The sequence below is a fragment of the Lytechinus variegatus genome, chromosome 6 (genome assembly GCF_018143015.1).
Source record: "Lytechinus variegatus isolate NC3 chromosome 6, Lvar_3.0, whole genome shotgun sequence".
In the NCBI taxonomy this organism is placed as follows: domain Eukaryota; kingdom Metazoa; phylum Echinodermata; class Echinoidea; order Temnopleuroida; family Toxopneustidae; genus Lytechinus; species Lytechinus variegatus.
The window spans coordinates 1266302-1282885 of record NC_054745.1 but is presented as its reverse complement, the minus strand read 5'-3'; the positions used below and the strand labels follow the sequence as shown (position 1 = coordinate 1282885).

General features: G+C 41.1%; 2 protein-coding genes across 2 annotated transcripts in view; one reads left to right on the top strand and one right to left on the bottom strand.

Annotated features, from left to right (window-relative positions):
- The first annotated feature begins 5840 nt into the window (after window positions 1-5840).
- Window positions 5841-16584, top strand: part of LOC121416789 — a 50480-nt gene continuing 39736 nt past the window's right edge. The window contains exon 1 of the mRNA XM_041610270.1: window positions 5841-6186. The gene's annotated coding sequence lies outside the window, so the exon portion shown is untranslated. The remainder of the gene's footprint in view (window positions 6187-16584) is intronic.
- LOC121416727 lies at window positions 10998-13590 on the bottom strand. Its single transcript, XM_041610186.1, has 2 exons — window positions 11283-13590; window positions 10998-11020 (listed from the first exon to the last, which is right to left on the bottom strand). The coding sequence occupies exons 1-2, from the start codon at window positions 13588-13590 to the stop codon at window positions 10998-11000; spliced, it is 2331 nt and encodes a 776-aa protein (XP_041466120.1).

Genomic DNA, 16584 nt, shown 5'->3' with positions numbered 1-16584 from the left:
TATCACTGAACATTAATTACATAAATTATTCTGACCGATCGTTCTTTGGTAACTTCACCAGAATCATTGCCATGATTGATAAGAAAAGGGGTTCACCTACGCTGTCCAAAATAATGGCAGGGGATGCGACCAATTTGCATCTTTCTAAAACTCTGAGCGGAAATACAAGCAAAAACTAGCCCCTTCATAGAGGTTCATGTATATTGACAATTATTGATAGATTTGATATTGAATGGGATTAAATAAACTGAAAATGCTCTATAATGAAGACATGCAGGATCATTCAAAATTGGGCATTGGCGAATCCAGGGGCGAAGTGACCGCTGACCCGAAGTGGAGTAGCTACCCCCTGAAAAAAAATTGACAGAGCAAAAAAAAGGGAGAAAGAAAAAGAAAAAGAAGAAAGACAGAAGAGGAAAATAAGAGGAGGAAGACGAGTGAATGTAATAATGTGAGGGGAAGACTTGCAAATCTTTCATGTTACCATATAAAAGTTTTGCTTGCGCTTGGCGCAAGAATTGCCTATTCGAATAGATTAATATCTTGCTCAATAGGCTGATATGGAGCAAGTTTTGAAGTCAATATACAAAACATATTTTAGCTCGGACAACGAGCTTTCATTTTTTTTTTATTTACAAATTTAAGTGCTCTGTAAAATATCAATTTTATGGTCTATACATATCAGCATTGTAAGCTAACACTGCGTGGTCACATTCTTTGATTTGCCAAGTTCATATTGTATACTTGTATTCCATAATGTTCCATTAAACAAATGTATTCAGAATGTTCAAATTCTAGGTCTAAATCTTAAACATGCGCGATAGCTTGCACTTAAATTATCCAGTTTCACATCAGAATATCAATAATTATCACGAAATGTATAACCATGAACAGGATGATTCTTGCACGAACAAAAATCGGTGCGAGCACGAAGCGCTAGCCCAGAATTTGTCATTTTCTAGCCTAAAATGTATTTTGTTTTACTTCAAACGGGGCATTAATTTTGTAAGGCACATTTCAATTTGAAAAAAATATATGTTTTTTTTTTAGTGGAAAGGGTGGCAAGTGCTCCACTCTCCCGGTAATTCCGCCACCCCAGTCTGAAAAAAAAAACAAGCTCGCGCTTAGAGCTCGCACTTGTACTTGGATTTTATATCCTTTTCATCACAAACCTACATGTCAAACGTTCGATTTGGGGGTCAATATAAATAGTTATCATGGTTATTAAAAAAACACAGCTCGCGCTTCGCTCTCGCATTGTTTACTTATTATAATTGTTAATTATATAGATTCCACGGCATGATTGCAAAACAAGCTAGTATGTAGGCCTCCTCCAATGTACTATTGTCAGGTTTGAATACAACCGGGGAATACAAACAATATCAGCTCGCGCTTCGTGCTAGCAGCGATACGCTAGCTCTTCGTGAATTCCTATAGCTTGTATAAACGGTCGTCAAATAAATTTCCATTTCCATGTTCAGGTCATTTTATATGGCTATTTAGCGCAAGAAGCGCGATCAATATCAACTGACTCCGACTTGTTTTATATCGTGCCCCCCCCAGCCATGCCGAACGTATTGTGCACCTGATTTAGTACCACAATATCATGTCCCCCAAAAAAGAGAGAAAAAAAGGGGGTAAGAGATAGATGGGGGAACTTGGTCAGTGCTATTTATACAGCATGTCGGTGATAGAAGCGATCAGTTCCTGGTAATTTCGAGTGTAATGTTATTATTATTATTTTTTTTTTTGGGGGGGGGAGACCTTGGAGACATTAGCGGACATTAGCGTACCTACAGAGGGACAGACTGCCCAACCCCTGACGAGTCACAACCCATGTCCCCCCCCCCCCCCCGACGAGTCACAACTGATCCGTGATGAGCCACATGTGGCCCGTGCCTTTGAAATTGAAGACCTTTTTTTTTTCTTTTTTTTGCTTGTCAAATTTTCTTCTTGTACGAAATCCTTTAATATTAGTTGAAGACGTTTTTTTTTTTACTTGTCAAATTGCCCCCCCCCCCCCTCCTTGGAAAATCTTAGGTACGCCACGTCAGATGCTAAAATAGAAGAGATGTAGTATATGTAATACATAAAGCCTATTTCTCCATCGTGACCTTTACATATTTTCGTAATGGAATTCTTTGCGATCAGGATTGTGATACATACAGTTAGATATGCATTGGAACTTTGCACCCCCCTTCCAAAAGAAAAGTATCGATTTGCTGGTCGGGGGGGGGGGGGGGTAGGCTGCAGGTGAAAATATTACGTTTCAGTCTTAGCGCCGGCCCTGAGCCAAGATCATATAGATTTATCAGCAAAAGATACAGGCGAAATCTCCAAAGCACTTTATAAGATAATCGGATGTCTCTTGTTGTTTACGGATCAAGGACCCAATAATTGCCATTTCGAAAATGTGCATTTTTTCTTTACATTAGTTGAAATGTTGTTTCTTGAAAATGCTTTACATATTTAGATGGAAATACAGAGGAGGGGGCAACACCTTGGCGGCGGAAGCCAAACAATTTAGAAGAGGTCCAGCTGAAATTTTGGGATGGGCACAGGTAAAAAATTTGACAGCCCCCCCCCAAAAAAAATGGTTGTCAACCTAAGTTTTAGGAGTGGATCACCAAAAAAATTTAACAAGCAAAAAAAAAAGGTCATCAACCTAAATTTTAGGGGGGACACAAAACGTTTCAGGGGGGTCCACGTGAATTTAGGAGGGACGCAGGAAAGAAAATTGACAAGCAAAAAAAAAGGTTATCAACAAAAATTTTAGGGAGCACCGTCCCCTCCCCCACCTCAAATTTAGGGGGAACTGTCAGCAATAAGATAATAGAAAGGAGAAATTTGTTGAATTTTATTGCGATTACAATCACATGCCGACGCCGTTCATGTAAATTTTTCTTTGAAGAAAAATGTGTGATGGCAGAGCTGCTTACAGAGTCTAGAAAAAGTAATTTGGTCGAGAGGCGGCTGTGTGTCACATGTGTAAGAAAGAGAATGCAGATTTCTGCGGCACGTTTTACATGCGGTCAGAAGTGTTCGCGTGAATGAGTGTGATGTGAATGTCAGCGGCCGGCCCGCCGTACACATCGTCAGGCGATGCTGCGATTTGTGCATCGCATCCGGTGTCCTGTGTTTTGGTTGTTCGACCAACTATTGCAGAAATTGTAGTCGTCTTATAATCTCTACAAAATATTCTCAGGAACTTCAACAATACTATTTTATGGATATCAAGGTACACTATATATATATAAATACATATACATATATATAAGTCTGAGTGATGGCATTAGCATAGCGAAGGTAAGTCTACAACAGATATCCCTCCAATTCCTCTGGCTCAATACAAACCAACTTTACGACAGCAGCTGCTGGGGGTTTCCCCGGCCATGCTCCCACGCTCACTCGCGGTGAAATTTGGATACTAAACTTTGTAAAGCATTGCATGCACTCCGTGTAGCCTAGCGATAGCAGACGATGCGCGGAAGAATTTTGTTTTCCAGTAAAGTAGATATCGGTCACGTGAAAAACAAATGCTCAGTCATGGACGAAAGTGGGTGCTGTGAAAAGTGATCTTTTTGAACATTGCGAATAGGTAGATTGAGTAAGATGTCGGTGAAGTTCAGCCGAGGATAATGACTTCATTTTCTGAGTTTATTTAAAATTTAGACATTTTCAAGTAGACATTTTACCACTCTAATATTGCATTATGATCAGTTCTTGTTATTCAATAGCCACGACCCATACAACTGGATTTTATGATCCTTCACCAAAACTATCCACGAGCTTTAACTCTTATTAAACTGTGTTACACATCGCAATTCGCAAGATGGTTATAAGAATCATCAATAAAAAGCCCAGAGGGGGGGGGGGGGCACTTAAAAAGGACGAGTCGATATCATGCGCGACCAAAAAACACGTAAAAAGGGATTTTTTTCAAGATTGGGCACGTTACGTACATAACGTAATAAGGGTGTAAAAACACTAAAATACTGGAAAAATGGTATACATTTTTACAAGCAAAGCTACGTGTTTACGGTCCAATTTCCGAGGGTATAAATACACTCACTGAAATGGTATACAGGATGTTTTTTAAGTAAAACTGTATAAGTACATGGGGTCCGATTTGAGCGAGGTATGTTTAAAGGGCGGTACTGATATGTAATTAAAAGGTAAAGCCAATTGCCGACGTCCATGACAGAACAATTAAAATATTGTACTTGTTAAGGGTGTCAAATTAAAGGGATGGTCTTGGCTGGAAATATATCTCAATAAATAGAGTAAAATTCACAAAGCAAAGTGATGAAAACTTGATCAAAATCGGATGACAAATAACAAAGTTATTGAATTTTAAAGATTTCCATTAGTCCGGTGAAACAGTTTTGGGCATGTCTTCATGAATATTCATTAGGTGGGCTGATGATGTCATATTCCCACTTGTTCTTTTGTACTTTATTATATGAAATTAGGTTTATTTATTTGTTTATGGCAAGAACTAAAACAATTGAATTGACAACTGATTAAGTGCATTAGTTATTAATATCCACAACTTATTTGATCATAATTGAGACACATCATTTACACATGTGAAGAGCTCACTTGCAAAAGAAGTTAGGTCTAGTTTTCATCAAATTGGATTATGTCTGAACTATATAGATTTTTAGTATCTCTATAGGATGATACCAAAGAAAAGTTGAAATTCCCATTAAAAAGTGAACTAAAATGGCAAAGAGAGATCACTTTTTTCAAAAGGGGTTAGGTCGACACAGATTTCTTTTTAAAGAATACTTAAAAAATATTAAGACAGGTAGATTTCTTTTATACTAAATTTTATGTTCTCATGGTAGGGTATAATGAAAATTCAGTTTTCGCATATGAATATTGCAATATGGGAGAACTAAAAAAAATGCTTTTCATAGAATGGACCTAATCCCTTTTGCAACCAAACTCTTAACTCATTTTTCAAAATGGGGTTAGGTCCATTTTCCATAAATTTTATTGCTTTCTGTCTCTAAACCTCTAAATTTTTAGTCGCTCTGATGATACCAAAAAAAAAAGTTTGAAATTCAAACAAAAACGAGAATGAAAGTGGCAAAGAAAAATCACTTTTTTAATTAAAAGAGATTGGATTCATTTCAGTTTGCTTGCAAAAGGGGCTAGGTCCACAATGATAATTTGAAAAAAAAATATAGGAAAAAATTGAAGACAGGTATATTTCTTTATACCTAGTTCCATGTTCAAATGATAGGGCAGTGCATCATTGTACGTCAATATTGCATTCTCGGAATGGTCCAAAGTGGACCTAACCCCTTTTGCAACTAAAACTCTTCATGTATGAAAAAATAAATTAGATTCCATGTAATAAAATAAGACAGTGGGGATATGACATCATCATCCATCTTCATGAATATTCATGGCGGTGTGCATATAAATGTTTTCACAAAAATATTGATAAAATCTAAAATTCAATAATTTTGTTGTTTGTTTTGTGATTTTGGTGAAATTTTCAGCCCAGACCATACCCGTAAAGGAATGCTTGTCAAGGGTACCGTTTGTTTTTATTATTTTTTTTAATACTTGTTATAGGGGTAGGGTTTCACACGCCAATACTTGTTAAGGGGTGCATTTTCAGAACATGGAAAATATATGTTTAGGGGTGCTTTTTGAAACCAAATGTGCATGCATGGTATCCACTGGTGAATGGAAGTCAAGTGCCCCCCTCCCCCCGATAAAAAAAGTTAACTAACTTATAACATGCCCGAAAAAATGGGATTTGATCTTCCATAGATTTTAAATAGCGCCATCTGTATGGCGATTAGGAAACAGTTTTTTTTTCGGGGATTCCCCGTGACGCAGCGCTGATCGCTCTTCGCCATTTTGGTAATTGGCCGCGTACTCTACAAACTCTTCTTTCTAATCTATTCCAAACTCTGACAGTTCACTGGTGGTCATTGTTATCATCATCATGGAGACATCCAAATGCTGAGATGTTGATCAAGTGATCAGAATCAGTCGTTAACTTAAACAACAAGATCTACTGGCATGACTGGATCTAATCGAGTTCTGAATTGGACATCTTTCGCCAAGTTCATCACGAATCACGTCAGGTTGATGTTGGCCTACGACTGGGCCTGGCCCTGGGAAGAATGATCAGATATACTGCAGCTGCAGGTCATGAAGCAGGTGAGATGATCGACATGTTCTTTTTTCCATTAATTGCTATGTAGTAATTGCCAACCTTTGTTTTGTAGCCAAGCCTTGGGCGCTAATGCAGTTTCGCACCGGCCGGTTACCAGCATACCTCATCACCAATATTTGTTCCCAAATGTCATGACAAGTCTGTCAGTCACATTTTGATGTCAATATATCCACCACTTTTCAAAATATCGTGATCGGGAATGATTGTATTTTGGCTTCGATCTCAACGTCGTTGATCGACACGGCGTAGACATCACTTCGCAGATCGCTTGGATTCACCGTGCACCGTAATGTTGATATGAACTGAAGTTAGCAACCAATCATGCGAAAATGTGGCGAACAAACTGCCAGCATGCCGCATGCGAATCTGTTTGCATGATTTGTTTGCTAACTTCAGTTCATATCAACATTACGGTGCACAGTGAATCCAAGCGATCCGCGAAGCGATGTCGATCAACGACGTTGAGATCGAAGACAAAATACAGCCATTCCCGATCACAATATTTTGAAAAGTGGTGGATATATTGACATCGAAATGTGACTGAGAGACTTGTCATGACATTTGGTACTTACAAGTACTATTGGTGATTAGGTGTGCTGGTAATCGGCCGGTGCGAAACTGCATTAGCGCCAAGCCTTGAAATAAGTGGGCGCTGAGCGCAAATTCGCGCTCATAACGCCATCAATTGCGCCCATGAAGCCCCAAAATCATCAAAATTTTGACGACCGGGCGCAAATATTTTCCAGGTAATTGCGCCCGCCGTGAGTGAGCAGTGAAGCCATATCATACATGTAATTTAAATATCTGTAAAGCCAAAATCAAATAACTTTCAATTTACGATAAACACAGTTTGAAATTGCCAAGTGCGTCTTTTTTTCTGTACCATAAAAAGTGAGCTACGTCCGTCTTTTTTTCCTGTAATACATATGCGCGCGTTCTTCCGGTAGCGGTTTTTCCATACTTCACCATGTGCAATTTCTAATGCACACATTTCCAGTCGGGATATCACAATTCTGTGATATAGTAATTCGAATTGCACAGGAGATAAATCCCTGTTCACAGCACATACGATGTGCAAGTCTTTTATCCTCACAGTCGCCGACCGTGCTTGTCAAAACGGAGCCTTAATAATCCAAAATAACTTAGCTTATAGTTGTGAATTGTAGCTTTTTAATTTCTTTCCTGGAGAGGGGTAAATATCAGACAATAAATAATCTAACAAGGCTCCATCTAAAAAAAAATAAGGAGGATGCCGCGTGCACTTGAGTGTGGTGTTAGCAAGCCAGTTTTGAGCTCATATGTCTGCCAGAGCTCTGGGTGAGAATTCTATCAGTAATGGCCTAAGTGATGGTGATTTTCCGTTTGAGATAGAGTTTAGATTTCATGTTAATTTTTGAAAACTGTAAAAAAACTTTATGATTTCTTCATTGTGATGAATATTTAAGTTATTAATGAATACATTTTCACCGAATTCAGACTCTCCCAGAATGAAAGGCATTTTCTGTGGAGATCTGCGTTTTCAAATAACTTGTGAAAAACTTAAGGTACGTGAACCTACAATACATGTACATGTACATAGCCTGTGGCTATGTGCTGGAATTTGAATAGACTGAGTTATTTATTGATTTCGTATATGCAATCCAAGTGCACCTCACAGCCACAATCACACACAAACACTCACCCACTCCCATGATTCAAACCATAAAAAAAGCCTTAAAAATTATTGTTTTTTGTAAATTTATTATTTGATCTGAATTCTCTCTTTCTCCATCTCTCTCTCTTTTTATTTTTATTTTATTAATTTATTTAGATTTTTTTTTTGGGGGGTTCATTGATCATGGTTCATTAAAGACGAAAAATAAATAAGCCCATGTGTGTGTGGTTGTAAAGGGGATGTGGAGTGAGGGTGTCAAAACACTTAAACATTTAAATCTGATTTCTTAAATGTTTGAATAAGCCTAATACTTAGCATATGCTATTCATTTACTAATTAAAAAATTGCAGGAGCTGCGCTTACTATAAACAAATTTGCGGTGTGGTTCACCGTTATATATATATATTTTTAAATTGCCCCTGGTTCCAGAAAATTGCCCCCGGTTCCTGTAAAAAGCCCGTGAGCTGGGGGCAATTTAAAAAAAAAGTTGCCCCCGGCTCACAGGTGCTTATTTCAAGGCTTGTATGTAGCCTTAGGGGGTCTTCCCACGAGGCAGTGAGGGTCAACGGCCACAATCCCACATGACCAATTTTTCTCAAAATCGTATTTCTCAGGAGTAACGTTACTAAGTAACACTGATAGAAGCGCTGCTCCAAAAATTGGGATTGTTCCAGAAAAAAAGGATATCCTCATAAACCAGGACAAATCATGTCTTGAGAAACTGAGATTGTCCGTGTATAGAGGGACAGTTTTTGTCTCACCTGCGAAGCAGAGTGAGACTATAGGCGCCGCTTTTCCGACGGCGGCGGCGGCGTCAGCATCAAATCTTAACCTGAGGTTAAGTTTTTGAAATGACGTCATAACTTAGAAAGTATATGGACCTAGTTAATAAAACTTGGCCATAAGGTTAATCAAGTATTACTGAACATCCCATTAGAGTTTCATGTCACATGACCAAGGTCAAAGGTCATTTAGGGTCAATGAACTTAGACCATGTTGGAGGAATCAACATCGAAATCTTAACCTGAGGTTAAGTTTTTGAAATGTCATCATAACTTAGAAAATATATGGACCTAGTTCATGAAACTTGGACATAAGGTTAATCAAGTATCACTGAACATCCTGCACGAGTTTCACGTCACATGACCAAGGTCAAAGGTCATTTAGGGTCAATGAACTTTGGCCGAATTGGGGATATCTGTTGAATTCCCATTGTTGTATACGTAGACCGCAGTTGGGCAAAGTCTACGATAAATAATATTTTACAGTAAGAAAAGGTATCATAACAATCCTACGCTACGACGTTGCACTGACATGACTGAAATAATACAAAAAGAATCTGTGTACAAAAGGATTTGAATACAAAAAGAATCTGTGTGAGCATAAACTGATGAAGTGGGAGGACCTAAGCTCTCAGATGACTAGTCTCACCTGGTTCTTGTGCTGAGACGGCTTCGAGCAAGTCCACTAGCTGATCTGACTGAGCTGTTGAGTCCCGACTTGCTCTAAAGGGCTCAGCTCCGCAGTCAATCCAGGCCAGGGTACGGTGGAAGCGTTGCAGCGGCCAACCGACCGCGTAGAGGCTCGCTCCGCGGATATGGACGTACGCGAGAGATGAAGTATGGCGGTTAGTGAACCGGTATGTGAGAGAGTCAATGTCCGAAGTCATGGGCCCATGTATTATATGCACCGCGAAATATGAATGTCCAAACGAAAAAGTAGGATGAAAATAAATCTCTCCCCGTAGCTCGAAAAACCCCAAACGTGCCCAAGGTTGGCCAGGTGGCGATCACTCAAACTCACGCTGTCCAAAAATTGATCCAAAACGCCCGGATAACTCGACAGGATTTAGGATTTCCAACGATTCCAGAGGTACGTCGTAACGAGTCGAAGCCATGAGAAAAAAAACTGCTCTGGACGGTCCTCTGCCGTAGCTGGCGCTCTTTCCGATCGCACTCTGCTACTTGCTCACAATAGGCCTATAGCTTATGAGTTGCACAGACGTGCGTACTACATTTCTCCCGGTATTGAAAAGTGAAGATCCGCTCACCAGAAAAATGAGTTTCTCCAGGTATTGAAAAAGGAAGCGAAGGTCCGCTCACAAATTAGTCATATACATGTAGGAGAACTCGTGGGAGACTTGTGCACAGATACATATTTAATAATCAATAACTAATCAATCACAGTTGCAAGTGATTGCTGACTACTTATCAACACTAAAAATCAGTTGTTACTTTATTCTACATTACTATTTAACTACCGTATACCAATTCAGTTTGTTTTTTCACATCATTCTCTAAATCACATGCGTAATAGAATGTGTGAGGAGCTTTGAAATCAACGGAATTAAAAGTAATACTATAAATAATACCATGCCTTACAATACTGTGGTTCCTGTGAACAGTGAATATATTTTTGAAGTTGACATCAAAATTTAGGTCACTTATCATTTCCAACTCTTGTATGCTGTATGTAAAAAGAAGATGAAACGGTTAGAACAGTTATCACACATACCATATAAATGATCAGCACATATAACCAGGCTGTCTTATATTAGCAATAAACTGTTTATTAAGGTGAAGTTATGATGAAAGTTAATCACACAAACATGTACATGTTCTGCAAAAAACGTAAAACCTATGTTTTGTTAAGACACAAATTATGATCAAATAGAATGATTTATACTGAATATTTTGAACTGTTCATATTTAGACTAAAATGATCTTTCTCTTGATCCCCAAAATCCCACTAACAAGTTTGGGAGATCTAAATGATTAACAACTATATATAAGCATGTTAGAATTTATAGCATGCTTAGGCTTAGTTTTAGCCCTAAATAAGAATTGTTACCTCAACTGAATTCCAATTGAAACGAAACTGTGATTGAAGCCTGTCTTGTTCAGCTTACATCACAAAAGGAGTTACCTTCTCCATGCTACTTATTTCTGTATAAATAAAGAAGTGCACACAACATAACATGGTATAAATTATTTACACTCTTGACATTTCATCTTTTAGTAACGAGGGGTTCCCCTAGGCGCATGGCACAGGGGACACACGTTCGGATGGCTATGGCATCCGCAGGTGAGATATTTACACATGCTCCTTGGAACCAATCTCCACAGCGATCACATTGTATCATCAATTTTCCATCATCTGGCTTCCTGCAGATGCAATAAACATCAGCATTCAATTGTGACCCTGGAGTGGTGGGGAGTGTACGATCATTACATTTCTTTATTCGATCATGATTAACTACAAAGAATGAGTTCCTGTATCGAATCCGAAACAGATATGGGGACAGACATTTCGTGATTTGGGCCGGTCCCGTCCAGGGGGGACACAACTTCTTAGACTTTCCTTTGGGGGTGGCAAGGTTCAGAAAATAAACCCAATCATCTTCTTTGTAGTCACTTGTCTTCATACGCACATCATAATCACGCTTCATTGTTCGCTGGGTGGCATGAAGGTTTTTCCGTGCAGTGTCATGAGCAGTTTGAATTGCATCACCTAGCTCCTTACAAAACTCGCTGGGGAGTTTACGTTCCTGGCTGGAGGGAAGAGGAAATACTAAATCAGTGGGCTGATTCACTTCACGTCCCAGCATGAGTCTATTAGGTGTGAATCCTGTGCTGCGGTTAACGGTTGCTCTAATAGCTCCGGCGATCTGAGGAAGATACTTATCCCACTGCGTCTGGGTCTTGTCGACGTAACAGCGAACTGCTGCCATCAATGTACGATTATAACGTTCAACCTGCCCATTGGCAGAAGGTCCGTATGCAGTGGTACGTGTCTTTTGAATATGCAACAACTGACATAGCTGATGAAAGAGGGCACTTTCAAAATTTCGGCCTTGATCGGTCTGGATTTGAAGAGGATAACCGAACCTGCTGAAAAATTCATTTACTACTGCCCGCGCTGTCACTTCAGCGGTCTGGGAGGGTAGGGGAATGACTTCTGTCCATTTAGTAAACTGATCGACGATCATCAAGATATACTCATTCCCATTAGTAGTTTTAGGCAAGGGGCCAAGAAAATCTAGGTGTACCGTTTCCATTGGAACACCGGCATGATACCGGGTAAGGGGAAAACGCTGATGACGATCCGGCTTCTTGTTCCTATTACAAAGAGGGCAGGCCATGACATACGACTGTATGTTGTCTTTCATGTGATACCAGAAATACTTCTGGCGTATCTTCGCAAAGGTTCGATCACAACCAGGATGTGCTGAAGAAGGGAGATCATGATTAACTTGCATAATCTGTTCTCTTAGCGCACGGGGCACAACAACAAAGAGCTGTTCATCCTTCTTCCAATACAGTAGACCATCTTTAAGAATGAGAAGATCCCGATTGACCCATAAGAACTTTTGCTCCGCACCCCAAAGCATGATTTCCGCTTGGGACGGAACCGTTTGAGACTCAAGCCAGGCACGTATGGGTCCGAAATAGGTCTCTTTCTCTTGCGCTTCCCTGAAGTTTTCATCGCTGATGTCTGAAAGTGAAATGGCGCTCACGGTGGGAATGCTACACCGTAAAATTGTGAGTTCTCGTAGCTCGCTGATTTCCTTAGCCTGGGGAGAAATGCTGGGCGGAGAATCACTTGGAATTTCTCGTAGCTCACCGATTTCCTTAGCCTGAGGAGAAATGCTGAGCGGAGACTCACTTGTACATGGTACCGTCATACTTACTTCGCAGACTTGGGAGCGTTTGGTTAACGGCACTGCGTCGTCCACTTCCTCAACGAAGTACGCCCACCGCTTGTGCGCACGCTCACAATGATGACATCCGCCACACGGCAGGTCCTTCAGCTTACTACCTAGTTGATAACAGCTACAGGTGGAGGGAGGTTGAGGGATTCTGGATAACGCATCTGCATTAACATGTTTGTTCCCTTTTCGATGCTCAATGTGAAAGTCATATTGGCTTAATTCTTCGATCCAACGCGCGATCTGACCCTCTGGTCTCTTGAAGTTCAATAGCCATCGTAAGCTGCTATGGTCCGTTCGGACAAGAAAGGGTTTTCCTAGTAGATAGTGGCGATAGAATCGTGTAAACAAAACAACCGCTAGTAACTCCTTTCTTGTCACACAGTATCTTCGTTGTTCCTTGGCAAGTACACAACTTCCATACGCTATCACTTTTTCCTCACCATTTTGGATTTGTATAAGTTCTGCTCCAAGGGCAATATCGGAGGCATCCGTGTCTAGCACAAATCCATCAGTGGAGTTCGGGAGAGTAAGTACCGGAGCTGTACTAAGCATGTGCTTGATTGATTCGAAAGCACACTGGTGCGCTTCGTCCCACTTGAATGCTTGTTTTCCTGTTAGTGCGTATAAGGGGGCAGCTACCTTTGCGTAGTCTTTCAAGAAAACCCTGTGGTAGTTTACGAGTCCCAAAAAACGCTCAACTTCACGGGTGTTCTTTGGCACCGGCCATGATTGAACGGCCTGGACATGTTCCGCTCTGAGATGAATTCCAGTTTTATCGACGTCTCTTCCGAGAAACTCGACCTTTGTTTGGAATAAAGAACACTTCTTTGGCTTCAATTTCAGTTCAAACTGTTGAAATCGGTTCAGCACTATCCGAAGATTTTTTAAGTGTTCTTCAAAGCTCTTTCCAAGGACCAGGACGTCGTCTAAGAATGCGAGAGCGATCTCCCAAGTCAGCCCGCGCAAAATGAGATTCATTGCCCTTGAAAACGTCGCGGGGGCATTACATAGTCCGAATCCCATTCGCTCGAATTCAAACAGTCCATATTTGGTAATAAAGGCTGTCTTTTCCTGGTTGATCGACATGTATCTGCCAATAGGCAGCGTTCGCATCCAATTTCGAAAACCATATGTTTCCGGCTAATGTGTCCAAGCATTCTTCAATCCTAGGCAATGGATATACATCCTTCCTAGTCACATTATTCAAGGCACGATAGTCTATGCACCAACGCACTGATCCGTCACGCTTCCTGATCAGAACTGGGGGTGACGCCCATTCAGAAATTGATGGTTTGATGACTCCTGCCTTCAACATCTTATCTAGATGCGCCTTCTCTTCTTGGGCGAAATTGATCGGTGTCCGCCTCATTTTCTGCTTGATGGGATTTGCCGTTCCAGTGTCTATCTTGTGAGTAACTGCTCTGAAATTTCCCAAATCGAAATCATCCCTAGCAAAGACGTTCTGATATTCGGATAAAAGATTATCTAAATCAAAAATCTGCTCTGCAGAGAGAGATTCACTCGACCTGTCTCTCAGGTCAGTCAAATGAGATGGGACAATACTAGGCGAGTCCATAACCGAAGTTTGCTTTACGGAAATATCTGTTTCTTCAAAGTCCTGTCCTTCTACAATATTGGGTTCCTCGAGGGTCACTTCTTCTGCCGTTCCGAAGGGCAAACCAGCTGGCAACCGGTGGTAGGAATCTGTCAGGTTAACTACATATATGGAAAGATCCTTACCCCGGTCAAAAACAATCCGCGGTGACCATATAGGAGACGGGTGAGTTGGTTGGAACATGAAGGTACTCTCCATGTCCCCTTCCACATTGCAGTTCACCCGCTTGACACAATTCGGGGGAATGACTGTGGCGCTGTACACTGTGACGTGTTTGACGTGATGAGGAGTCGCGTTCTGGGGTTTTCTCCCAAAGTGCAACGGGATCTCATGTAGTCCAATGGTGAGTTTAGAGTCCCGCACTGAAATGTCCATACCATACTTGGTGATAAGATCTAAACCGAGAAGCATGTCGTCTCCAATGGGGGCTACATGTAATCCTTCCTCAAACTGAACTGATCCAAGGCTAATGGGGATTTGTCCCACTACCATAGCTTTCATTTTCACATTTCTGTCCGCTGTTTGGAGGATGATATTTTCAACGATCGGAGGTTGAGGTTTCATTATGGAATAAACCTTATCAGAGATGATCGACACTTCCGCAGCAGTGTCCACTACTGCCTTCACTTCCAACTCTCCTAGACGAACCGGAATGTATAACATTGAAGTACTAGATACTTTATTCACAGTTACCACTTTGGGTACCTCAAATGCAGACGATGCTTCTAAAAACACATCAGCTACGGAAGTAGTGTCTAATTCCAGTGGGTCAAAACAAGTAGATTCTGCTTGTTCCGTAATGTCCGGCAGATTACGTGATTCAATATCTGACTCAATTTGAAGGCCAGACTCAATTGTTGTTCCCTGATCTATAGGTTCTTGGCCTTGCTCCATTCGGACCGGGGATCGGCCTCGCTCCCCGATCCCTCCATGTTTTCCGTATCGTGAAGTAGGAAGGACACCTTTTGCAAACTGGGACACTCACGCTTAATATGACCAGTCTGCCCACAATGGAAACATGTATTCGGAGATGGAGATCGCGGACGGGGTTTGAGTGATTTAACGCTCTGTTTTAGTTCTGTCATTTCGGTTTTCAAATCATCCCGAAGACCATTCATGCTAACTTTCATCCCCTTCATATCCTCTCGCAGTCCTTCAAGACTTGACCGCATCCCCTCGAATCCTGTCCGTATGGTTTCAAGAACACTCTTGATTGTGTTATCGCGTCCATCATTCGTCCAGGGTCGATTACCTGTAGAAGTCTGTTGAACACGCGCGAAACATAAGAAGACTCAGTCTCCTCGTCCTCGGAATTATATTCCGAACAGGTCACGGACTGTACGGTTCGCGGACGACCTACCCTAATATCCGATCTGAAATTACTCCGATCTTGACTTCGTCCATACACGACTTTGCGGGAATTCTCTGCCCATTTTACTCCTTGAATCGCATCCTCAAGGGTGACGGGATGGGACATAAGAGCAGAGTAACCTGCTTGTTTGTTTACGCAACCCTTACAAAACTGAAGCACGAGCTGAGATTGAACCCTTGGATTCGTAATATTACCCAGTCCTTCAAAAGCACGGTATGCTAATACGCGAAGTCGTCCTGCCCAATCAGCTAAAGCTTCATCCTGTTCTTGCTGAGCGGTATGAAACTCAGCAAGTTCCTCTTCGGGTAACGCATTTCTTTGGTACCGCTCTTGCATAAGATACATTAGGTACGCGTATTCTTTGTGACCTTGCCTTGAAATGGCAGCGAAGTAATCAGAGGCTTCGCCCTGAAGCGACCATCCAAGTGCATTTTTTTCTCTTCGGGCGTCCATCGGTATGCGGCTGCGTCTGAAATAAATTTGTTTTTGAATGCCTCCCAACTTCCTCGACCATCGAACGAAATCGATTTTGGAAGGGATGGTGGGGGCTCCGGTCTCGAAGGAAGTTTCCGGCCACTTCTTGGGCTAGTTGTGCGAGGATTACCCCTAACCGCATAATCATCATATGCCCCCTTATTCTCATACCGATTTCGACTACTAGAGGTTCTCGCGAATGGAGCATGTTCACTTGAATGAAGATTACCCCCACTAACATTGGCATTATTCTCATACCGATTTCGACTACTAGAGGTTCTATCAAATGGAGCATGTTCACTTGAATGAAGGTTACCCCCACTAACATTGGCATTATTCTCATACCGATTTCGACTACTAGAGGTTCTATCAAATGGATCATGTTCACTTGAATGAAGGTTACCCCCACTAACATTGGCATTATTCTCATACCGATTGCGACTACTAGAGGTTCTCGCGAATGGAGCATGTTCACTTGAATGAAGATTACCCCCACTAACATTGGCATTATTCTCATACCGATTGCGACTACTAGAGGTTCTATCAAATGGAGCAT

Bases quoted from the DNA above. Each gene is read 5' to 3' on its own strand.
- LOC121416727 (XM_041610186.1), bottom strand. From the start codon at position 13,590: ATGGGATTCGGACTATGTAATGCCCCCGCGACGTTTTCAAGGGCAATG. The intron at 11,021-11,282 runs GTATGAAGACAA...TTGCATCTGCAG, and splicing joins GAAGCGTGATTATGATGTGC to GAAGCCAGATGATGGAAAAT.